Source organism: Astatotilapia calliptera, chromosome 13 (assembly GCF_964374335.1).
Source record: "Astatotilapia calliptera chromosome 13, fAstCal68.1, whole genome shotgun sequence".
In the NCBI taxonomy this organism is placed as follows: Eukaryota; Metazoa; Chordata; class Actinopteri; order Cichliformes; family Cichlidae; genus Astatotilapia; species Astatotilapia calliptera.
Genome location: NC_137434.1, coordinates 14,235,855 through 14,261,278, shown reverse-complemented (window position 1 = coordinate 14,261,278; position 25,424 = coordinate 14,235,855). Strand labels below are relative to the sequence as shown.

General features: G+C 41.8%; 1 protein-coding gene across 1 annotated transcript in view; it reads right to left on the bottom strand.

Moving 5' to 3' along the window:
* dst (dystonin) overlaps nt 1-25,424 on the bottom strand; it is a 103,868-nt gene that overhangs the window by 15,430 nt on the left and 63,014 nt on the right. Inside the window, exons 42-80 of the mRNA XM_026189081.2 lie at nt 25,239-25,382; nt 24,912-25,148; nt 24,063-24,215; nt 23,741-23,974; nt 23,346-23,630; nt 22,521-23,069; nt 21,928-22,104; nt 20,965-21,088; nt 20,135-20,343; nt 19,694-20,011; nt 19,444-19,610; nt 19,151-19,307; nt 18,625-18,751; nt 18,387-18,437; nt 17,891-18,126; nt 17,615-17,744; nt 17,143-17,342; nt 16,547-17,045; nt 14,970-16,438; nt 8,146-8,307; nt 7,875-8,045; nt 7,431-7,597; nt 7,132-7,291; nt 6,584-6,910; nt 6,344-6,428; nt 5,407-5,648; nt 5,105-5,311; nt 4,892-5,011; nt 4,650-4,757; nt 4,344-4,562; nt 4,053-4,256; nt 3,510-3,741; nt 3,056-3,282; nt 2,829-2,951; nt 2,643-2,744; nt 1,678-1,779; nt 1,151-1,324; nt 735-890; nt 272-469 (exon numbers count right to left, since the gene is read on the bottom strand). Coding sequence (XP_026044866.1) covers nt 272-469; nt 735-890; nt 1,151-1,324; nt 1,678-1,779; nt 2,643-2,744; nt 2,829-2,951; nt 3,056-3,282; nt 3,510-3,741; nt 4,053-4,256; nt 4,344-4,562; nt 4,650-4,757; nt 4,892-5,011; nt 5,105-5,311; nt 5,407-5,648; nt 6,344-6,428; nt 6,584-6,910; nt 7,132-7,291; nt 7,431-7,597; nt 7,875-8,045; nt 8,146-8,307; nt 14,970-16,438; nt 16,547-17,045; nt 17,143-17,342; nt 17,615-17,744; nt 17,891-18,126; nt 18,387-18,437; nt 18,625-18,751; nt 19,151-19,307; nt 19,444-19,610; nt 19,694-20,011; nt 20,135-20,343; nt 20,965-21,088; nt 21,928-22,104; nt 22,521-23,069; nt 23,346-23,630; nt 23,741-23,974; nt 24,063-24,215; nt 24,912-25,148; nt 25,239-25,382 — 8,952 coding nt within the window. The remainder of the gene's footprint in view (nt 1-271; nt 470-734; nt 891-1,150; nt 1,325-1,677; nt 1,780-2,642; nt 2,745-2,828; nt 2,952-3,055; nt 3,283-3,509; nt 3,742-4,052; nt 4,257-4,343; nt 4,563-4,649; nt 4,758-4,891; nt 5,012-5,104; nt 5,312-5,406; nt 5,649-6,343; nt 6,429-6,583; nt 6,911-7,131; nt 7,292-7,430; nt 7,598-7,874; nt 8,046-8,145; nt 8,308-14,969; nt 16,439-16,546; nt 17,046-17,142; nt 17,343-17,614; nt 17,745-17,890; nt 18,127-18,386; nt 18,438-18,624; nt 18,752-19,150; nt 19,308-19,443; nt 19,611-19,693; nt 20,012-20,134; nt 20,344-20,964; nt 21,089-21,927; nt 22,105-22,520; nt 23,070-23,345; nt 23,631-23,740; nt 23,975-24,062; nt 24,216-24,911; nt 25,149-25,238; nt 25,383-25,424) is intronic.

Genomic DNA, 25,424 nt, shown 5'->3' with positions numbered 1-25,424 from the left:
CAACCTGTGATTCAGAGAGGAGGATGTGTGAGTTTTTAATTCCTTGGATTCATTTAGCTCGGTATTTATAAGCCTGTTTCATAATGAATTAAAACCTTAAAGTGAAAACAATAGAATGATTTACTTTAGCTTTCAGGATGCAAATCGAATAATAAGAAGGGGGTAGGGAGAGAAGTCTCTCCTCCCTGCAGAGCTTTTTGACTTCGACCTAAAAACTATTTTCTCACAATTTAACAAGAAATGAGACACAGGTTAACTTTTTTTAATATACCTGAAGCAGAGAGCTTTCCAGCTGTTGCTTCCTCTGCTCCGTCTTTTCCAGGATGGCTTTCCATCGCTGGTTCAGATTCTCCAGTTTGCTCTGCAGACTAGAAGCTTCCTCTCCAGCGCTGGACTGCACCAGATCATTGCCGGCTTTGTTCACTGTCTCGACTGTTGACTTGTGAGCCAACACATCTATCTGGAGGACCTGCAGAGATAAATCAGCAGGAACGGCAAGATGTTGTGCAGATGGATATTAAGCACAAAGTGGATAATGACTAATTTACTGTAATAAACAGCACACTGACAGATACCATAAATGTTTACTTAATATGGTTTTAATGCCTGTGAAGTGTTTTACATTTTTGTATGTGATACTGGGCTATACAAATAAAATTGAACTAAACTGAACTGAAAGGACTTATTTGAAAAATAGCCCCCTAAAAAACCACAAAATAAGAGGTTTGTCATACGTTGTGCTTGGCGAGCTCTATCTCGATGGCTTTGGGGTCTCCTCCAGCATTTTTCTGTTCATTGAGCAGCTCCTCAGTGTGGCTCATCCAGGCCAGCAGCTCATCCAGTGCATGCTGGAACTGCCCCAGTGCGAGAAGGCCTCCCTCCAGTTTGTGCTGGATTAATGACAGATTAAACCATTTAATTTTGCAGGGAGAGAAAACAAACTGTTTAAGCCATTGCTGAGTCTGGTTTCTAGCCCACAAGAAGCTGTAGAGGTACTATACAATATATTTCACAGAATGATTGCAGACCTTGTTTAAACATGATATTGCCATTCCTTTTAAATTTAGATATCAGTGTCAGCGTTTCTGTTTTCTTATATAGCTTGCACTTTCGGTGTGAAGCTCCCCTTCTGCTTCTTTCTCTCGCTGACCTGCCGACTGATGATCTTCTCATCCAGGTTGTCCCAAAGCATTTTGAGTTCAGACATCGGCTCCTGGATGGCGGAGCGGTCAGCCTCCTCTGTCACCTTCTTCAGCAGGAGGCCGGCCTGGTGGTTCAGACGCTCCATCTCAATCTGTAGCTGGTACGCTTCTCCTTTGAACTCCTGGCAACCCAGCACATGCAGCGGTACACCCAATCAGTCAACAGAAAGAAGGACGCACAGACAATACCAGCTTTGTGTTTTCAGAACAAGATTTGTCTTATTGTACATCAAAGTAAATCCGGCTACTTTATGAAGCCATTTTCTTAGTGCTTTTGAACTAACACAAAGCAGACCATGAATCGAGAACTCAGCATAAACACAGCTGGTGTTTGACACAGCTGCTCTAACATCAAGGAGTCAAGTTAAAAGAATTGAAAAGTCTGAGAAGAGCTATAACAATAATAATATTTCTGTTTTTGTGAATGATGTTTTGATCTAAAAAAACAAAACAAAACAAATCTACAAGACTGTACCTTGAGTTCCACAATCTGCTGCTTGACGGTTTCCAGATCCGTGCCCACAGGTGACATTGAATCCAGCTTGCTCTCCAGAATATCCACCCAGTCAAACATACCCTGCATACAGCGTTGGAAACCATTGTTAGTGAGAGAACAAAGCTGGGTGCACAGGGTGTCAAGTTTCAAACTGAGTTTAAAGTTATGCCCTGAATCTTACAGTTGGTCTGTTTGGCTGATAAATTAGAAAATTATACACAAAGAAAATGAAAAAAAAAACCCAAACAAGCCCTGAGGTTACATGCCAATGTGCTGAAGAAGTGCAAAGAGGAGATTTAAACTTGTGTAAAAGAATCCTTCCTCACCGTGAAACTTTCTTACACACTAGTTAATGTTTGAGCCAAATATATCACGACCACGCTCTGGCTGGTGTTTCAAAATCAGTAGAGCTCTCATGAGATGTTATATCAACTGTTAGATCAACTGCATGGTAATATGTGGTTTCATCAAAAGGCCTCGGAAACTCCCTGGCTCACTGTATCTGTTAAATATCAAACATCTTGTGATGAACAAGTGCTTGTATATTGTGTAGCTTGATATTAAGTATTTAGCCCTTAAAGATGACATTCCCTCTTAATCTGACACCTCTATATATATATTAATAAAGATGTGGTTTGATGACCCTTAGAACAGTTTCCAGGTTTTTCCAAGGATAGCTACACAGGCAGAGACAACCCTTATTAACTTGCATGCTCAGTGTTTTGTTCTATAAGCAGGCCTGATATATGAGAGAAACCCCACGTCAATAAAATAGCTTCAAGGGTTACTCCTAGGCTTCCAAAAGATCACATCAAATAAAGTTAAAAACCACGAGAACCGTGACTGGGAAGTTTTGGAAAAGGTCTGCTGTTTCAAAACTTTTTAAATATTCTAAACCCTTTAATTTTCTGATTGTGTTGCTCTTGAGGCAGTGATCAAAGCACCTGCAGGCCATCTTGAAACTGCACAGCAGCTTGCATGGCTTCTTCCAGTCTCTCTCCTCTCTCCTTCCACGTCTTATTGAGATTCTCCCACGCTGTATTCACCTGAAAAAATAACACAAATATTTTAGCATGATTATCTTGTAGGCAAAACCTGTAGAGTGAGTGCTTTTCAGTGTAGTCTATTACTTCATCCAAGCTCTTCTTTATCACAGGTTTATCGGGTTCCCCGCAGGCAGTCATGAGCTCCGCACCCTGGTTTCGAACCCCATCGAGTTCCTCCTGCAGCCCATCAATCTCCTCCTTAAATCCCTGTATGGATGCATTGTTTTTTTTAATTATTTAATAATCAAAGTGCACCACCTCTCTTAATTATCCATTTGTTAATGATCAAAAGTAATAGGTTTTTTATTTACCTCCACAAATTCCTGTTGCTGTTTGACGACTGAAGGATCGACTCCGGGCTCCTCCAGCTCCCTCAGCAGGTCGTGGCTGTCCTTAATGGTGACGATGAGGGCGGTGTGGTCACACCAGAACTTGTCTGCGAGGTCCATCACATCCAGCAGCTTCGCCTCCCGCTCTTCCACCAATGCCTGGATGTCGTTCCACAGGAAAACCATGCGGTCCAGTTTGTCTTGCACAGCTTGTACAGAGAAAAAGTCACAATTAGGAGGAATACAAAATGAGGCAAAGAAAGTTTTTCCACGTTTACAGCAACATTTACAGCAGGAAACTTGGACTTTTTCTTGATTCGTTAGTTATCCTGAAAAAGGAAATACATAAAAGCTACATGCACCTGGAGAAAAGCTTGATGTTTGATAAATAATAATAAATGTATAAAAAATGATTGAAAGCATATCTATACCGTACCTTTGGCAGACAGGTCCTTGTCTGCCCCTTCGGATCGTGCGATCATCTCTTCACCTCGTTGCTTCAGTGTCTCATAAGATGGCTGCAGCTTCTCCAAATCCACAGAGACCGTCTTATTTTCTGTAATCTGCTCCCTGATCTTGTCCACCTCCACTGAGATGGATGGAGGCTGATGGAGGCGTTCAGCGATCCGTTCCAGGGATTCGAGCATGGGATCAATTTTATCATGGAACTGGAAAAGGAGGAAAGGAAACACGTCAGTTTGCATATATAATTTATATCATGGGTTTTTATTATGGAAAGTTACCTTGAAACAAGAACACGTCTGTATAATTATTTTTTACTTTGACAAATTTGCACATATTCAAAAATGTAAAAGCTACTCAACTAACTGAATAGACAATTAACAGCCAAGGTAATGTTGATGTTTACATTTGCAAACTATGACCACCATTTGCACCAGACATCACTATGATCAACTTAATTATTCCCAATAATCATATATTATCAAATAATCAAACCTAATAAACAGCTACTGCTTACCTGAGTGGATTTGGAGATGGCTTCATCCAAAGTGGCAGCTCTCTGCTTGACATCAGCTTTCAGTTTGGTGTAAAGTTGGTCAGTAGCTGTGTATTTCTCTCTGATGGGCTCACCCTCCACTGGGCTGAGCTCAAGTAACTGAGGACCAGTTTTATTCATCTTATCAATATGGGGCTTGTGCTCTGCAATCAGTTCCCGCATTTGCTGGAGAGGATGTGACATGATCAGTTTAGTTTTTAATTATGTGATTAAATGTTTTGTGTTGAGCATCAGCGCACATTGACCACTTACCCTGAGGTCCTCTTGTTGCTGCCTGAGCGTGTCGTACTCAATGGCAGGCGGGGGTAACTGGCTGAAGGTGTTTAAAGTTTCCTGAAGCCATGGCCCCAGCTCCTCATAGGTCTCCCAGAACTGAGTGGCAAGAGACTGGGCTCGCTCAAGCTGCAGACAACGCTCTGAATTCAGCTGGCTGACGACACCATACTTCTCGAGGAGAGTCTGTGTCTTGGCCTGATTGAAGCCCAAGAAGAATCATTTTGAAATTTCTGTCCATTTTCTTACTGAAAAATGTCTGAAATTTGAAATATATTTTCTTACCTTTAAGATTTCTTTCTCCTCTGGGTTTTTGCTGGTCATGATGGCCTTTCCTGTTTTCACAATCTCATCTACAGCATCTTTGTGTCTCATGATGTCCATGGAGAAAATCTGTAAAACCAGTAGAGTGAGTTTGGCTGTATGTCAACAAAAGAAACCACTGTGTTTACTCTAATTTGTTTAAATAGAGATCTGTACGCACACACACAGACATGCACACACACACACACACACACACGGCTAACCTTCTGTGCTTGGAGCTGAGCTGTGGTTTGGTCCTGCTCCAGCCTGATCTCACCCATCGATAGCAGTTTCCCCTCAGCGTCAGTCAGCCAGGAGAGTTCATTGTCTGCGGCCTGTTCAAACTGGAAACAAGAAAAAACAAGAGATACATTTAAAAAATAGAGAGAGACAGTCGAATGAGAATAAAAGGCAGTGCGTTAAGTTATGTGGTTTACCTGTTGTGACTTGAGTATGTCAGCATTGATCTGGTCGACCTTCTGGGTCAAAGTGTCATAGGCAGCTCTGTACCTCTCATTATCCTCAGACACAAGTTTGTCCAAACTCTCACGAGTGTGCCAGGGGATCAAATCCAAGAGTGAACTGCTCAACTCATTCAGCTGGTCCAACACTGGTTTTTGGTCTTTGATCTCTTTCAACATGGCCTGGACAGAAAGCACCAGTTCATAAGTAATAAATGCATTGCTGCATTGTATGAATACAATTACAATGTTTTGGACAAAGTTGTAGAACTCCTTACCTTCTGCCTGCTTTGTGAATGAATCAGCTGCTCGCCAACTGGCTCCTGATGAGCAAAGCTGTTAATCTCAGCCTCTGCTTTCTCTAGCCATGAGCTCAGATCCGTGTGAGTATGCTGCAGCTTAGAAGACAGACTCAAAACCTGCTCCAGTGTCTTTAAAACACTGGCACTCATAGAGTTTATCTCAGCATATTTTGTTTTTATTCCATCCAGTTTGCCTTGGATAACGATCACCTCATCACCTATAGACATAAAGTAAATAATAATGTTCACTGTCATATGCTTCTTTTGTTCTAAAACAGAGATACCTTATGCTAACAACTTCCTGCTAGCTGAACTCCAGGCCAAAATTCATGAGGTTAACAGAAAAGAATAAGCCTGCATCCTACACAATGTTGTCATTTACAATCTGCATATTAAATTTATAGCAACATACATCTAGCTGAAGGTTAGCTAAGCTGATCACAAAGGCTGCAAACATAGAAGGAGTTTTTTTAAAAATTGTATTTGTCCTGTACTATGCAAATCAGAGAACAGGGGTTTTATCCATAACCTTAAGTTTACCTGCCCCTGTCCAAAAGTAACAAAGCGTGCTTATTTGCACAACCAGGGCTCTCTTTTTGCTACAAAATATATACTTATATGGAGATTTATATTAAATAGATGGTGGCTAGCAGCTACTGTGTTTTAAGCATTTCTATTATGCTAAGCTAAGCTAACTGGCTGTTGGCAATAAACAAATATAAATCCCATTGGACAGACAGGTGTTATCTCACCATCATTGAAAAATTAGAAATCTATTTCTCTGCAGAAGTTCATAGATGTGAAAACAACGTAATTCATGCAAAACGTCACTGCTCAATAAAAAGGGCAATAAACCTTATGATGAGTAGTACAGAGACAGAACTGTTTGCTACACTGATAAATGAAGACGTGCCTGTTGTTTGCTTCAGTAGCTCTACCCCATTGGAGATGGCTTGGTCAACATTCTTCTTCCTTAAGCCAATATCATTTTGCAGTGCCTGAAAAGAAAAAAAAAACAGACTTCAGAGAGTCACTGAGAGTAACAAGAAATGTTCCTATGGTGACACACAAAAGAGCAAAATAAACTGAAACATGATTGATGCAACTTAAATGAAAGGGCTACAAAATGTGTGGCCTGAGGAGGAGTGTATACCCGTTGGTCTGCCAGCTGCTTTTCAAGAACCTCTAGTCTGTAGTCTTCCACCGACACTTCACTCAGCCTTGTGTGTATCTCGTTGAGCCAGTTCATGAGAGCCACTTCATCCTCTCCAAACAGCTGGGCATTTGCCAAAGCTTGCTGAAGCATTTCAGCTTTCCTCCTGCATCGCTCCTGGAGCTCTATGTAACTGGCCTGAGCGGTGTCCAGTTTAGACTGAACAAACTCCTTATCGTCCACTGAGCTCACAGTTTTGAGCATTTGGCCAAGATTGACAGCCTGAAACAGGTCTTTACTGTGATTCATAATCTCCTCCTCTAATGCCTGGCGGCAGGGGATGGGAAATGGACCAAGAAAACATGACAAACAAAAAACAAACACGTGATAAAAAATATTCAACTGAAATTTAGAAAGATGAATGGGAAATAATGAGAAGCGCAAACTTACAAGTAACAAGCAAAATGAATAAAACTGAAGTGAACTTAACTGATAGTTTAAAAAAAGCATGAAAACAAATGGAAATGATGAAAAATGATGGATATTACCTTGTGCTGAGATATCTGATCTTCCAGCTTAGAAGTCTCAGTGCCTATTGGCTCAGAGTTGGCGAGGTGTTTCTCTGTGGCTGACAGCCACTCGCTCAGCGGCTCCAGAGTCTCATGGAACTGCTGAGTCACCACTAAGATGCTCTCTAGTTGTTTGTGCCTGGAGATTGAAATCATACCAACCAACAGACTTACTCCTACTGGTCATTAGAAAGAATGCACCTTCGCTTTTAAATATTGAGGATCCACCCATCTTTTATATGCAGTCTATGGTTTTACATTGCAGTGTTTATACTAACCTGTTTTCAGCCTTCTTGAGAAGCGTGTCCCACCTCTGTCCCAGGCATTCAATCTCTTTTGCCACTTTCTCCTTATCCACAGACTCTGCCAGTTCAGCAACCTTCCCTCCCTCCTTTTTTATCAGCTCCACTGTCGGCTTTCGGTCGTCCAGCAGTCTCTGTAAGAGCTGTCAAAGGCAAACAAAGAAAGAGAGTCATTGGGTGCCTTTTCATTGCTTTATTTTGAAGAAAAAAAAAACCCAGTAAATTTACCCAACAAAAAAGAAGTGCTCTTTAAACACAAAGCTTTGTGTACCACACTTGTTTTTAACAATTAATGCCAATTAAATAAAATTAATGGCGGGGCCAATGTTAAGCAAACATGAAGTATTGAAGTGCTAACATTAAAACAGACTTCAATGTGTTTTCTCTTTGTGTGAATCTGTGATTGCACCACTGGCTTACCTTCTGCTCTTGTATCTGTGCCTTCACCACTTTGAACTCGGCAGACGGAGGTTTTTGATTGGCCACGAGCTCCTCCGTGTCAGTCAACCAGCTGAGTAGGGACTCCAGAGCATCCTGGAACTGGCCACAGTGCAAGAGGGCTTCGTGCAGCTGGGCTGAACGCTCAGCAATCTGCAGACCAAATGGTAAATATAGATGTCACCTGTTTTAAGGGCCAAGGTCAAGTCTTCATATTTTCACAATGGAAAAAAAAAACACAAACACGTGTAACCTTTTTGTTGAGGGTATTCCACTTAGAGTTGACACCTTCCAGGTCGTCCTCGAGTTTCTTAGTGCTAGTGCCTTTAGCAGCATTCTGGATCAGACCCTGCCCGAGGGAATTGATGTCTTGAAGCTGGTTCTGCAGTGGATCAATGTCCTCTTTCTGAAAAGCCTAAATAGACATGGAACAAATCATAATGAATATTTTAGAATTGCTCAAAATACAATGTCATTGATCTTCAGGACATTATTTCCTGTGGCCTTGAAAAATCACATTCATACAAATCCAATTAAACTTGCATTATGTGTATGGAAAGAACAGATATTTCCATGAATTCATTCAACAAATCTGGAATTTGAGAAGGTGAATTACAATAATGTCCTGTTTTATAAGTTAGTTCAAAAACAGCTAAAAAAAAAAGACACACATAAAAATTCATAAATTCAGTGCATAATCCCAGGAAGTTATTTCATTATTCATGTCCAGAGACTACAATCGCCACATCAACACTTTTGGTTAACTTTTAAAAATCCAGCTAACACATTCAACTGTTTAACCAGTTAAGGAGTCATCAGCTTGGTTAATGGTTAAATCCCAGCTGTACACAATCACGCAGACAGACTTCCAGTCTGGCTGCTGAGAAAAACCTCATTCACCCATCGTGTAATCAGATATGTAAGACAAACACCAATCCATCATCCATGAAAAACGTATCTAAAGAGATGCATAATAGTGGTCAAAAGTTCAGAAATGGAGGGAGAAACTATTTTGGGCCACCTGTGGGGTCAATAAGCCCATAGGGTCCATTTCGGGGCACGCAGCAATGGCATTCAGTAAAGCCTCGATCTCTTGCTCCCCTGCGTGCTGGAATGTCTGTATACTTTTAGGCAGACAGGCTTCCAGTGACTGCAGAAACTCCTCCAGCTCCTCCATGCTGTATTTGGATGCCCCTTGTTGTACAGTACCGGGTTGTGTTTGCTGGCAGCTCTCCGTGGGTAGAGTTACAGAGTTTCCGTAAGTCTCAGGCTGTGTCACTACCACACTAACCAACTCACAGTCATCCTGAGATGACACATCCTCTAACAGTTCAGCAGTGGATAGCTCATCATAGTCTGTTAAAGTCCTGGAACGCCATCCAGGGGTGTCATTTTGAGCTCTGGAGGCTGACCCTGAAGATGACTTCCCTGTGGAAGATTTATAATCTCCATTGCTTAGGTTATCCCTTTCATTAACCTTGCTCCCACAGGATTCTGTCTCCTGAACCAAGCTGCTACTGTGGTAAAGAGATTGGTTGTCCCTCACAGGCGAGAAAGGAAAGTCCTCCTGCCCTGAGCTGAGCGATCGCCCTGTTTTCAGGTCCCCAGACACATGCATTGCCTCGGAAGATGAGAAGCTTCTTGTACCGGGGCCTGTTCTTATGTGGGATCTACGACCATGTCGCTCCCTCTCCACAGTAGGGCTGTACAAACCCGAGTCCTCTTCAGATGTCAGTGAGCTGGTCCTACTCTGTCCTCTTTTGCCATTGATCAGGCCAGGCCTCTCCGCACTACCAGAACTCACTGTTCCACTGCGGCTTGCGTATTCGCCCAAATTAGTGGGGGCAAAAGTCCGCCATGACCGCCGATGATGACCGCCATGGTCCTTTTTCTCTCCTCCCTGCAGACGTGACTTCGACATTACTGTGTCATTCACCCTAATAATGTCCCCATTCAGCTTAAGTCCATCAAAGATGGCACGCTCATCTAGCGTGACAGGTTTTCTGGTTTGGATCTCAAATGAGCTAGAAGGAGTGAGAGCTCCATTTCCACACAGGCTGCTGAGGTCTAACGTGCGATGGGTGTAAGGGAGGTTGCCTGTGAAGTGACGGGAAGAAAGACTACCTTTAGAGCCCGAGTCTATTTGCTCATTGAGCCGGACGGTGTCATAAATGGATCTCTGGGGCACATAGCAGTCATCAATGTTCATATCCTCCTCCTCCCCCTTCCCAACACAGGAAGGGTTTTGTCTGAGGCAATCTGGTCTGCTCAGAGGCTTGCCCATACTAAAACAATTGTCACAGCTTACAACAACAAAAAAATATAAAGGAGGTATTGAAATCCTTTGAGGTATAAATTTAGTGTATGCTGAGTAGTTTAAAAAGAAGCCAACATGTGGTCAAAGTAACCGTGTGCAAAATAACACTGTTTGTCCTCTCTTAAATGAGAAGCTAACAACTGAACATAAAACATTTCAACTATTTTTTAAATAAAATATTCTCTCAAATTACAAATTCAGCCACAATTAAGATGATCAAACTTCAAAACAAAAGGCTTTGGATATACAAAAATATTCAAACAATATCTCCCAAAAATGCTCGGACTGTAAAACAACTTTATATTCCATAAAAGGAATGAAAGTTCAGTCTTTCAATAAAGTCACCTATTCCAAAAATATATTCCTCTGGGCTCTTCTCCAAGTATTGCCAAATACATAATTACTATTCCTCTGGTAGAAAGTGCTTCCTTTTTCCTGAAATCCTTACAACATCCACGTAAACTTCAGGAAAATCCTCAGTGCAAAGTGAAAATATCCAGAAACAAATCCAGCAGGCTCCACTAAAAACTGCAGGCAGTTCTGAGGAGAGCTAGTACTCCTGGATAAACAAAAAAGCCTGCCCTTCCTCTCCCATCGCTCCCCTCGCACTGACAGACACTCTGCTGGCAGAGGGTTTCATGCCCCGCCCCCGCTCATTATTCAGACAACATCTGCCACAACTCCTTTTGTGCTCTGAGCCGCTCCGGCCCATGTTGATTGGTGGGCATATGACCCTTTTCCCCCCCTGTTTAATTCCCCCTTATGTCCGCACGGCCCATATGACTTCACTTCTAACCCATGTTTGCATCATGACACATACTCTCACTTTTCCCTTTTTTTCCTTCAGTGACTGAGGAAATGAGAAGGGGAAGCAGTACGCACCAGCTCTCACTGTGATGACATCACACTACGCTGAAACACACACAATTTTTTTTCCCGTCTTTTCTCGCTTTGCCCTCTGCTTTCTTCTCGTGGACGGTTGCTGTGGACCCCACAGATATTCTTAATTACAGTGGAATGCTGAGGGAGGCACAGGTCCCAGGTAATTTAACACCGACGGCTCTGCCAAGTGCATGACGCGACTTTTTAATGTCCACTGACCGGGGGTAGGAGAAGAATGCAGGATAGAGAGGAGATAATGAAAAGAGTTTGTATCTGTTTCCTGCATTGTCAGCACCGCAGCAGCTCTGTGTGAATTTCAACAACCCAAACCACGGTTTCCAGTTCTGCACGCTTGAGCAGAGACGGAAAGAGGAAGACGTTAGGGATAAAAAAGCAAAATTTTAAAGCGAGCGTGTGTGAAGCTGGGACAAGTCTGAAAATTTGAATATATGAATACCAATTATTTTTCCTTTTCAGCTGCTACAGGTCTCTTTGTCACTCTTTGTAAGTTACATGTAGCTTTACAACCTGGCAAACTTTTCATAAATTGTGAACACTACATTTTATTTAAGTTCTAAAGACCAAAAGTAGAGGGCACTAAAGGTTGAAGAGGTGGTTTGTTTGTTTTTTAAATTGAGTAAAGCTCTTTTATTATCACCAAAGATGAGCAAACATTATTTAGAGTGCATGTAGTGTGTGTTCGAGGGCGTGTGTGCACTTCTTACAAGGATTACCAAATCTCAGTGATGCTTTGCTTTGCTTTCGTCTCTATCGAGTTATTACTTTTGGCCTGTAAATGGTAAATGGCCTGTATTTGTATAGCGCTTTTTCTAGTCCCCAAGGACCCCAAAGCGCTTTACACAACCAGTCATCCACCCATTCACACACACATTCACACACTGGTGATGGCAAGCTACATTGTAGCCACAGCCACCCTGGGGTGCACTGACAGAGGCGAGGCTGCCGGGCACTGGCGTCACCGGGCCTTCTGACCACCACCAGTAGGCAACGGGTGAAGTGTCTCGCCCAAGGACACAACGACCGAGACTGTCAAAGCCGGGGCTCGAACCGGCAACCTTCCGATTACAAGGCGAACTCCCAACTCTTGGTTGAGATGGCCTGAAACAACATTTCACTCAAACTCACTGCTTTCACACTAGATGGGTCTTTTTTTTTTTTTAAATCCTATTGCATCTAAACTTTATGTCTGCTCTCTCCAACACTAGAAACCTTTAATGAGTAAAAACTCAACATAACAACTCCATTACACCGCTCGGCTGGCCCACAGGGGTTTCATGTTTCACATTAATAATAATTTCTCATGACTTTGTGAATAATGAATAATGTGGCTCCAGTGACACTTTTTACAACTATCATCACCTTCAATGAGCTGGAGTAGCTACAGTGTGATTCAGAAGGTAGACATTTGTCTTGACTTGCAAGAGACACTGATGTAATGTCTCAACAGTGAGAAAAAGTTGCCACACCAGCCCCCCACCCGTACAGTTGAGTCACTAAAACATGACCTTGGGTGCACATAAAGACACACAGGGCTTCCAAGCTCCTACACAACTCACGGGAAAACAACAGCAAACACATGAAGTCGAAGACGTCTCATTCGAAACTTGACCTAAAATGGTAACAGCACATGAAAGAAAGGAATCCAAGCGCTGTCTTTCTCTGTTTATTTCTTGCTCACTAGCTGCCAATAAAGTCCACTTAACCAACAGCAAAAAATAGCCTGATTCACTGGATATAAAAAGAAGATGACACAATTATCCAGACTGCTGCTAAATAAAGAAACAACTTCAGGTCCAACACTGATTTGCTGTCCTGGACCGTTCCCCCCCTGATATTGTTACAAATGAGTGTAAAGAGGATTTTCCGCTGACAGCTGAGGCCGTGTATGCCCTCTAAACGCAGAGTGGCAATAAGACAAAGACTTGGGGGGTGAATCACCGTGACAATGCTGCTTAGCAACAACTTGAATCAATCACTTTGTTAATAGCTACCCTGCAAGCTCTTTAAACTAAACTCCACACTAGAAGCAGGCACCTCCGACCTTGCTACCCCAATGATATTTTAATACAAGCATCCCTTGTGGGGGTTGGATGCTCCCCTGTTCGAGTGCAGCTCCCCATTAATTGAGAAAAAACAATCCCTTGACCTACATACAGGACAGATCTGTGTGGTTTGCCTATACACAGCTGTTTACATTGTTTGGGGGATTTTGGTAAATACTAATACTATAAATAAAGAAGGCCTTCATCATTGCACCTCTACAGCAAATATAGGTTAATCTGCTTTTGAATCCACAGGAATTTAGGAGCTTTTAGAATATTTTGCATCCGTCTGTGAACCTTAGTACTGGCTAACCCATGTTTGATCCCTAAGTGATATCAGCAAAGGCACCCATAATTTTGTTAACAATGTGTGAGAGTTCGATTAACTTGAAAACAAACCATTATGTCTGTAAAACTTTCCAATATGCTTAAAGGCCCTACAATAACGCTCCAATACGCTTAAGTCTATCAATTTTACACACTGAATCCAAAAATTACAGGCAAAAGTTGAAATCAAGAATTTATAGACTTTGGGATTAAAGTGTTCATTGGCATAGGCTGTAATTACATAGCAGATAGTTAAAATAATCAACCTATTGATTGATTTAAAAATGCTTCACCAATTGTAATGGACACTTAACTGAGCACAAATACTATATTATTCAGGGGATTTAAAAAATGACAGCAATGTCTTTACCAACAGGGGTCAAAATAACAGACATCGACTTTGAGCTCAGAGCTGCAGATGATCAGGTTGCAATGGTTTGGATCAACCATATCTGTGTTAAGAGAGGAAGATGCAGGCTCAGCGTCATCATAAAATCAAGCAACACCCTGCTGGCAGCCACCTGGCTATGACGGCCCTTCCCTTTTGCCCCATCACTGCATATGGAGCCCTAGCTCTTTTGTTGACACCAGATGCCCTAAATGAACCAGGAGTCCCCAGAGGATTGTGTGCTCAGTGTGCTGGTATAATTTCTCCTGTGCGAGGTTCTGTGGGTAGACAGCATGTATATGTAGGTTTTAAAAGTTGTTCTTTTTTTTCTTTAAACTAACGGAATCCAGATTTAGGCTTAAAATTAAAGCAGGATTCCAATTAAATCTATGTAGATCACAACTACAGTTCCCTCAAAGTGCTCTATACTGTAAGGTAAAGACCTAAGAATAACTAAGAAAACCACAATGAGACAATCCTCTGTGAGCAAGCACAGTGGAAACAAAAAACTCCCCTTTACAGGAAAAACCCTCCAGCAAAAAAATAGATCATTCTTAACTCATTTTTTTGTAAAGCACTTAATCCACTATTGTAAAATGAAAATTTTTACTTTAATGCTTAAAATGTAATTTTAGCAGGAATATCAGATATATTATATATATTGTTATAGATATTGTTGAATTTATTATATTATATTCAGTGTTGCTAGAAATTAGTTTGAAAATATTAAGCTTTAACTTTATTTTGGAGGGCTTACATCCGAAACAAAATCGTTAGAGTAGAAACTGACAAAAACACAGCACACATGATAAGATATCAAATGTCTACTGCTTTTCCAAAAGTAAAAAGTGAATGCAAGGCACAAAAATTGAGATTTTTTTATGATCATAGGAAATTACTGACTTTTGAAATAAGCTAGATGTATGAGGAGGTATAAAGTTCCTTACAACAATGATCATCAGCTTTACTACTGTAGCAACACTGATTCCCGGAAATCACAAACCAAAAAGGTGCAGATATACTGTGGTTTAATGTGTTAAAAATGCCATATTATCAGGCAAAAAAACTGAAAATAAAGCCTCAGATCAGGACAAACATACCTTAAAAGCCTCAAGCTGCTGGTTGATCACTTCTGTCTCCATGCTGACTGGCTCCTGGGACGCCTCCTTGTCCACAGCTCTGCAGAGTTTATCTTCCATTTGATTGAGTTTACCATACAGCTCCTCTAGCTTTGTAAGAGTACTCTGCACCTGGACCTCTCTTCCTTTGGCTCTGTCTAACAGTTTGCCACACTGCTTACTCAGAGCATGCAGATCTCTCTTCAGGCCCAGAAGGTCAGGTGAGGGTTCAGACTCTAACATCTTCTTACAGCTGTCTCCAGCATTGGCTGTGTTAGCCATGAGCTCTCGCAGCTTAGTCACAAAACTCTGAATGCTGTCCTGCTGTTCTTTAAGAGTGTCCAAATTGAGATCCACTGGGGACATGCTGTCTAGCTCATCATCCAGCTCTGTGAACTGTGCAAACATCTCGCGGATGTTGTTTTGAAACTGTCCGATACCCTGCAGTTTACCCTCCAATGCTTGACATGTCTCCTCCAGTTTCTTATTAAGGTTGCTGTAGTCCTTTTCTATGCTGTCTGCCTGTAGTAAGAGGTCTGTCACTCCTTCAGCATCTGGGACATCCACCACAAGGTCCTTGGCCAAGGCCTTCATGTGCTCTACTTGATTCTGCACAGCCTCTAAACTCTTGTGTTGGGCTTTCATGTTGGTTAGGCTCTTGTTGCTGTGTGCCTGAACTCCCTGTGTTTCATAGGCATCCACTTGCTTCTTAGCTCCCTCAAGCTGAGTCTTTGCCTCTTTGCACGCATCATTAAATTCCTTTACTGTGTGCGAGATCTTCTCTGAAGATTCCCTTTTGCTCTGCAGACTTTCCACTATATTGTCTACTCTTTTGCCAGTGCTAGCCTTCTCTTCTTTTATAGCGTCAGTGTCTGTGTTGGCCACTTCAAGAAGGCTATCTGCAGCTGCGTTGAGCTGCTCCACCAACCCTCTGTGCTTATCAACATCCTTCTGGAGAGCTTTCAACTGAGAAATGGAAGTCTCCACAGCAGCAGGATCAACGGTGAGCTTGACTCGGCCCTCGCTAGCCTCACACTCCTGAATCCAAGAGTTAAGCTTCTCCGCATGCTCCTGATACTTCAGTGATCTCATCAGAGCAGTTTGGAGTTTGTCAGCCTGCTCTGCGGAGCTCTTCTTCACTTCTTCCCAGTTGGATGAGAGGGTAGTAAGCTGACCTTGTAGTGCTAACTTCTCTGCACCATCAATGTTGTGCAGAAGCATCTCTCCCTCTCCAATGATTGTATTAAAAGCTTTCTCATGTTCACCGAGAGCCTTCTGGAGTTTACTGTGCTCCTCCACAGTTTGTTGCAGAACCTCCACTTTGGCAGAGATGGGTTTGGGCTTCGATTGGTCCTGGAGCTTCTCACCCAGCCATGACTGTAAATCTCTGGAAGTCTGATGAAACTGCTGAGAACTGGCAAAGGTGGAGTTTAACTGTTCAATTCTTTTTGCTGGAACAGAGAAATATGGAAAACATATTCAGTAAGTTGATCAACACCAGCGATAAAGTGAGTTTTATACAATATAACCAAACAGATTTTAATTTTCAGGACACTAACCTGCTTTCTCTTCCAACTGCTTAAAAGGCTTGCAAACACTCTCCAGCTGCCTTGCGAGGTCTGCTTTGAGGTAGTCCTCAGTCACCATCGCTGTGAGCTCTTCATTGATGGCCTCAGCCTCCTTCAGCTTCTTCTTCTCCTCTCGCAGCTGAGCCGAGATGTTCTGGGCATCCTCCAACTGCTTCTTCACAGCATCAGGTTGCGTGCTGAGGCCCTGATGGTTTGTGAGCTGACTCTCCAGGTGAGTGGCAGTGTTACTGAGGCTCCTCAGTAACTCCTGAAACTTTCCGGTTTTCACCACTGCCTGATCAATAAGGCTGTCTCGCTGGTCCAGCTGTCCTGTGAGGCCTGCCCACTTCTGAGTGACTGCAGCAAGCTGCTCGTTCACCAGCTTCCCACTCGAAGGGTCCTGATCACCTGATGAGCTTAGGATGGCGGAGGCAGCTTCCTCGAGTTGTTCATATTGAGGTTTGCGGCTCTTAAACTCATTCTGGAGGATCTGGGGGATAGAGAAAGAATATCAAATGACGATGAGCACACCTTAAGAAATCCTCAGGAAATGCTCAGTGAAAATGAGTCAAAGGCGCCATTCTAACCTGGACTTGTTGCTTCTGCATTTTAAGCATGTTCGGGTCTATGGAGAGGGGTCCAAGGACACTCATCATCAGCTCCTTCTCTGAAAGCCACTGACCAAGCTGCTGCTCTGTTGTTTGGAAGATGTCCAGATTCTTGTTGGACTGCTCCAGGTGCTGCTTCCTCTCCTCAACAGAGCCACTGATGTCTGCCCAGGCAGCATCTGAACAGGAGGACAGAACAATCACACCAATGTCCATTAGTCAGCACAACAGCACCTTTATGTCCTCTGTCCCACTGTTCTCCTAGCAAGCCTCCCACCTATTCACAACCTGGCACAACACATGTGTTAATTTAACCAGTGTACCGGGGGAAGGGACTGAGGTAGGCTCACATTTTGATAAATGAATTTATTAAATGCAACATTAGAAGTCAACATAGACACATAGACATAAACAACACGAGGCCATTTGAAGCCAACACCACGGACCACACCTATTTCTGCCAGCATCTGCTTCCATTTTGCTGCCTCGGGTGAGTTTGGATGAGTCTTAATCAAGTCGAGAAGCTTCTCTCTGAGCTTGTGAAGCGCCTCTTGTTTTTGCTTCATGTTGTCTTCAAATGCCTGAAAGAGCAAAACAAATCATAAATACCTAATGATTTCTTTTAAGATTGTCCAATGGCTATCGTATTCACAGTGAGAACCACATGCAGTTTTGTTATATAATTAAATGTAACACTCCACGTGGAGAGCAGCAACACTTTTTGTACCTTCTGCTGTTCAAGCTGTGTTTTCACCGAGTCTTTCTCTGTGGCTGCACTGTTCCAGGACTGTGCGGTCTTTTTCATGTCCTTCAGCCACAGCATCATGTCATCTGTCTCCTTCTGGGCCTCTTTCACCTTCTGCAACAAACTACTCAGCTGTGCTGAGCGATTCTTCAGCGTTTCTCCGAGGTCCGTGTACCCCACATTGATGGAAGACATGTTCTGCTGAATAACCATCAGCTCTGAGGATATGAAAAATAATCTCACTGTTATAATTTTATTTTTTCCAGACATTTATAGTCAGCATGAGATATTAATAATAGTAATACATTAGCAACATGCTATATGGTATAGGACAGTGTATTCAGAATATGAGGACATTTCTTATTGTCTTTTTTCTTTAACTAATAGTTGTAATCTGAAGATACTTAGAGGTTATTTACGCAGCATGGACCACATACACTCTGATGACAAAGCAGCACCCACATACACACTTCATTACCTTTGTTGGTTAGGTAGGTATGGCTTGCTGGACCATCACCATTAGTAAGAGCTGATGCAAAGACATGAAACAAAGCTTATGTTAGGAACAAGCAGATGGACCAGAACTCATGGCACCAGATCCTTCAATGATCTTTAACAGTTAGTAATTAAACAACACTCAGAAGACAACCCAAACACTACCCATCTGATTCAGTTTTATGACTCATATACACGAGTCTATGTGTGCTGATGTTTACCCGACTTGTTGGGAGTCTTTGTCTTGGTAGGTGATGTGAGGAAAGTAATCAAGTTGCACAGCGTCGATCCTTTAGTGTTCAGGTCTTGGACAATGGGGCCTTTGGATGTCCATTCATCTAGTAATCCCTGATAAAACATTCATTATATGTCATTTAGAAGATAGATAGATAGATGGGTAGATGGACAGACAGACAGATCTTTTTATCTTTTCTGTGAAGAAAACAGTCTCTCTGCTGGACAGCGCACTGTTTCACTCTTAGATATGTCCTGTATAGATACCAACTATTTAGCTGTCATTAGCAGGCAGAGTAAGCACATTTGGGTAGTTTGGACTTTAAGGAGACTCGGACTATAATCTACTAAAACGTAGTGACTACCTATTGCAAAACCCATGAATTCCAAACTGCTGTGTCAGTGTGTAAACAGCAGTGACTTCTGTTCCAGCACCTTAACTGCAGTAAGATAAAACACATATAAAAATAACACTCTCTCTAAAATATACTTTGTATTTATCTCATGACTCACGGTGACTATCTGCAGGTCGCTCTCCAGAGTTTTCTCACTGCTGCTTGGCTGATCTGCAGGTACTTTGTCATTAGCCTCCTCCAGCCACTTAGTGAGAGCGCTAGCTGCAGATCTGAACTCTCCCAGCTGGTCCTGACAAGATGACAGTTCCTCTTCCCTGCAAGTAGGCATGAGGAATCAGTCAGAGTTTGCATCCATTTGAATATTACAAACAATGCACAAATGTTAAAGTTAATAAAAAGAACTCAAAATTAAGAGTTAAAAATAGCAAAACCCTGTTCTTCCAGACTTACTTTTCTTTGATGGTGTCTTTAAAGGTGCTGAAAACATTTGAGAGATTGTCCAGCTTGCTCTGAATTTGGGCTTTGTTTCCATCAGGGCTTATTTCAGACAGTTCCTTGGACAAAGTCTGCAGCTTCTCCAAATCACCAGCATATTCAGCCATATCAGCTTTGGTGTTCTGCAGAAAAATATCATCTGTCAGCTAATCTGTGCATGATGAAATTAGATTAGTGAGAAAATAGTCAAAATTTTTAAACGCACCTGCATTAGCTGAGACAGTTCATTGAAAGTTTTCCCTGGGCCGTCTGTTTCGTGCAGGTCCTGTGAGCGCTTCAAAACAAACTGCTGGACTTTTTCGGCTACATTCTCAAACTGCTCTACCTTTTCTTTCAGCTTCTCCAGAGTAGCAATTTTTTGCCTGTGCTGATCACACGCATCAGAGAAGCGCTGGGAGAGAGAGTCCATCTTAGACTGCAGAAGCGCAGCAGCAGAGGGATCAGCCGTCTCCACAAACTTCTTCACCTTGGCTTTCATGGCTGAGATGCTGCTCTGGCGACTTGCTATGTCCTGCTCTAAAGCCTTAAACAAAAAAAAAAGATTGAAAACAGTAAAGTTTTATTAGATTATTAAAATAAATATGAAGCTGGTACGAAATTTTAGCATTATTAGAGCGCTGAAATGTTGACCAAAAAAACCACATACTGCTTCTTTGCTCAGGATGCCTCCAAGAGATGCAGAGTCCAAGGTTATTTGCCCTTTTTCTTCCACACTGGCCTCAACTCCCTCCATCCATCCCATCATCTCATCCAAGCCATCCTGAACACTCATAGAGCGAGTCAGGGTGATCTGCAGCTTCTCATTTCGATCGCTTACAGACTTGGAAAGGTTGTCGTAACGCTCCACTATGTCATCTAAAACGCACGAAAACAAATCAGGTTCTGCTTAAAACAGGATCATGTCTCGCTGTCTGGAACACACCATAAGGTAAACATTTCAAACTAAGGTAGAAACATATTTGGCTTTTATGAGTTTGTTTAGGCTATAATGTTGGCAAAGGACATCCATTAGCTTTTTGGTTGAGGTAACAGCATTTTAAGTACATGCCAAGAAACCAATAACTGGGGAAAAATGAACACAAATGATTCAAAAGCCATGAATCACACTGATAACATTTTTCTGTTGTAGTAAAGTAATGGTGAACTCTTTGTGGTATGTTGACACCAACCTAGCTTGATAAATCATGGCTTTCTTTTTTACATTAACACAGTGCTCGATTAGTATTTCACAGGGCAGTTTAAAATATGTAAAATTTTCCAAAACTACTTCCAAATTATTTAACTGTCTGCTGCCTTTCAAGTTACTTATTTAAAAGGTCTAAATCTGAACAGCAGGAATTTGGGTGTCCCTTCAGCCCTGAGTAGCTTTTCCAGACCATGGATTAGGCCCAGACTAAAAGAACAAGTAGTGCAGACTTTCATTAAAAAAGTTTATAGTCTAGGACACTAGGTGCAGCTGACTTTTATTTTTCTCACCTACTGTCTCCTGGATCTCATCTGGATTGCTCAGCAGGTCACCTTCAGATGTTATTAAAGACTCAGCTGTTTTACGTAAAGAATCAATAGCAGTCTGGTGCCCCATCATCTGACCTTGTAAAACCTGGAGATTAATAAATAGTGACAAGAAAGGTAAAAAAAACAAAAAACAATCCTCATAAATACATGCTCTGTTTCTACAAAATCTACTCTTTTTATATAGCGTACTTGATGATAATAACCTCAGAGCGATCGTGCCTGGGTTTAATATTGGTTAGTTGAATCCACCTATGTGACTTCACAATTACTCTTAGAGAAGTGCTTAGAATTTCTGCAGTGATTTCAAGTCCAAGCCCAAAGTACTGTGTTTCTTGGTTGGCTCACAGGCAGCTCTTATCTGTGCATATTTATCCTGTAAGTCACTACCTCGCTACAGAGAAATGTTGAAACTAGCTGCAGCCAAAGCCTTGACAGAGACAGCTCTGTCAGCCCAGTTCGTTATCTTCTCGTAGGAGTATGCGCACTACAAATGACCAAAGTTAAACTATTCACATGTGGGTTTGAGTTTAAACGCAAAGCTAAAAATAACTTTGTTGCACTTAAGTCAGTGGAAACACTGTATATGGCGAGGCAAGGTCTATTGCCCTTATAACCCCTATAACTGTCACGTCTAAACAAGGCTGTTCCTTCTGTCTGTGCTTGGATTGCGCCTAACCTTTAGAGTTGACGCCGAGTTGATGAAAGCTATAATGAGGATAAATAACACAAAAAATAACATAAAAAAATGTCTAAAAGTATCTTTTCACATGAATTCTCTTTGGCCTCGATAACAAGGGATAACAATGAGATTAAAGAAAAAAATACCACAGGGTTGAAACAAATCTCGGCTTTTCAACACAACATTCTTGACTTGACTGTAAACTCTTAGGCCTAATTAGTTCAGCTTTTTGCTGCGGTTCTTGCCTTGGTGTCCTCCAGCTGTTTCTGTAGCGTTTGAGGGTCAGCTGCTATGGCCTCTGATTGCTGCTTTCTCGCCTCCTCCTCTGAGCTGTTGAGCCACTTCAAAAGACCGGTGCTTGAGTCGTCATACTTTTTGTACTTGTCAACCACGTCTTTGAGGTTGTTGCCAAGCAGATTGCACTGTGACAAAAGAAAAATAGATTCACTTTGGTTGTTTAAATAAAAGAATAATAGCAAAAATAACTGACCATAAGATCTCGATCTCAAAAAGCCATTTTCACAGTAAAGTTAACTAAAAGAGGTGCTGCAGTTTTACTTATATTATAAAATAATATTTTCAAATCTAATTTCAATCAATGTTTTCTGTTATTTATTCCACTGTAATTCCAACTAGGACAGCTCTAAACTTTCTGTGCAGCAAATCAGCTTCATGTTAAACTACATCAACTTTAACCTTAACCTTATATACATTTAAATAAAAATTAATTTGCCATTTAAAACTTTTTTTGGTGTTTATTTTTTATTAGGACAGATGCTGCCACACAGTGGGAAAAATAAGCCATTACGCCCATTCTGATCAGCTGCATACTAAATACCTGTGAGTGTAGTGTTTTATATCGACTGGCTGCTGAATCTAGTTTATCCTTGACAGCAGAACAGGTCCCTGAAGTATCCACATGCAGCAGCGGATTCGTAGCTGCCGGGTCAGCTGATCCAAATGCCTTAGCCACGTCCAGCACTTTCTGTCCCGAAATAGTGATGAAGCGAAGGTCCCCTTTGTGGGAAATCACATCCTCCGAGAAGCTTTTCTGTCGCTGAAGGTTATCACTGAGGATATTAAGGGAGCTTGCAGGTGCTCCCAGTTCCAAAATCTCTTCTTCAGCCTGGTTTAACCAGTTTTCAAACTCCTCACAGTCGTCCTGGAACTTCTTCAGCTCCTCCTGGACACACTGCACCTGCTTCATCTGCTGCTCAGCCTGAGTCAGGGACGTCTCATAGCGCTCCTTTAGCTCTTGGATGTTCTTCTGCAAAGCCTCCTTCTCCTGTGGAGACAGCACGTTGGCTTGCTTGTCAAGCATAGCCTGAGCTGACTGGGTGGCCATGATCAGATCCTGCTGCTGGGACAGAATCTCCTGGTGATGGGCCTATGGTCACAATTATAGCAAAACATGTTATTAGTATGCCATAAGATATTTTAGACATTTTTGAGACCTTAAGTGTAGTCTTATCTATTTTTTAATGTTTTGAAAACACTCAGAGGCATTTCTTGTCTCCACCATCTCTTTAATACACGTTATATTTCAGTTATTAAGACAGCTTCATGTTTTCAGTCTAGTAATCTTAATATTGTGAGCTGTTAGGAAAAATGGTATGAATAACTATTGAAAATAAATAAATAAACTCCAACAAACTAACTATACCTTGAGCCCTTGGTACTGCTTATCAAGATTCGGGGATTCATTGTCCTCGCCACTGGTCTCTCTGCCAAAATCCTTTTCAGTGGCCTGCAAAGCGTTTCCGTTGGCATTATCATCGTCTGTTATCAGTCCCTTAGCTGAAGGTTCCTCTGGCAGGTTTCCATTTTCCTGACTTACATGGTCTGTTTGATCCAGGCTGCTCTTGTTTTTATTTCCTACATTGGAAATCCAGTCCAGAAGACCTTCAATTTTGCTCTTACTCTCCTCAAGCTGTTCGACAGCTGCTGCCTGTGCCGACAGACCACACATTAACAATGCTGATTTCACTCTAACATACAATTCAAATTCTCAGGAAACAGAGAGTTTTTACAGAAAGCACACATGGAAGGAAGCCAAACCTTTTCGCTCTCCTGCTGTATGGCTGTCGTGACAGCTTTCTCCAAATCTTTTCTGGAGTCCTCGGCTCGCTGGTTGATGACCTTGGCTTTGCTTTTAGCCTCTTCCAGCTTGCTTTCAATAGCGGTGATTTGATCTGGTGTCATCTTGCTTCGGTTTTCCACGAGAAATGTATTAGTACTGCTGATCACATCATTTAAGGCACTGGCGTTTGTCAACACGTCTTTTTGGAGAGCCTTGTGAAGAAACAGAACGTTTTTTTAACTGATGAATGAAGCATAATATATTTTTTTGTAGGGCAAACCAAGTGAAGTTATGACAAACCTGATGCTCCTGCTGGTACTGCTGCAGGTCTGTAATGCTCTCAGCATTTTCAGCCTGTTGCTTATGGCCAATCAGGCGGTTCTCAGTCAGCGTGAGATTATCACACACGTCCGCCAACTTGTCTGTAAACTCCTTCTGTTTCTCCAATAAAGACTGACATTAGAAAAAAAAAGGTCAAACTTTATATCTTTAAATTTCGTGTTGTGCAAATCTATTCTCACTAAAACATTCATGTAGACACAAACATCAAAGGTGTAAAATAGTTTTCACATAATGAAAATGAAAGGAAGGAAAGGAAGGGAGCAAGAATTCGAGCACACAGAGGTAACGTGCAAAGTTTGCTTCAGAATAAACTCTCCTAAATCAAACCACTGTAAATATCGAGTTTGCTGTAAACATGCTGTTTGCCAATTTGTTGCCATGGTGCTAAAAAGCACAGGAGGACATCATATTGTGTGTTAGTCTGTTTGTTTTTCAGGACATTTTCCAACAGAGATAGCACATTTTGTCCAGTTAAATGTTCGCCGGAGTCTCAAAGCCTGTAGAATGAAAACAAGCGCAGAAGTTAGTCTGCAGCAGGGATCGAGCACTCAAGCATGCAATGCTGTTATTTCTCTGAGCACTTACAACCTCAAACTCTGGAAAAGAAACAACAAACTCAGACCAGAATACACTGAAACATGCAGAATGTCTAAAATAAAAATAAAAACCCACTCAGATTTACAGCTTAAATTCAAGTAAAACAACTGAAAATGTCAATCTAAACTGCAACAAAAACAGAGCTACACTTTTTCTTTCCAGGAAAAATCTCAGTGAAATGATATATTTATAACATATACACAGGCAGACCTCTGCCAGGTTTTCTCTCTCTCTGGCATCAAGCAGGACATCTAAGGCACTCTTCTGTGTTACAAGCCTTTCTATCTGGTCTCTGAATGCTCGCTGAGTGGTGCTGAGGAACTTGAGGAGGTAGCTACTCTTAGCTGGACTCAGGAACTGAGTGTGCTCTGAAATAAAGCACTGGATATCAAACGTGACATCCTCTAACTTGAGCCTGGCTTCTTTTTGCAGATGGTCCTCCATGTCCTGGGAAAATAAAACATGGAAGGATGTTGAGGGTTTTTCTCCTCTTGTTTACTCAAGCTGTGCAATGCTTTAAACTGCAATTTAAGGTACCTTATTCTGCTGGCTCAGATGTTTCAGAGTGTCCACATCACATGTGTTCAAATCCACACCCAACATCTCAGAGTTATTTTGAATGAGCCCCGCCAGCGAATTGAGATCACTGAGATGCTGCTGATATGTTGATTCCAAGTATACCTAAAATCATATATAAAGGGGTTAGTGGCTGATGCTACTGCT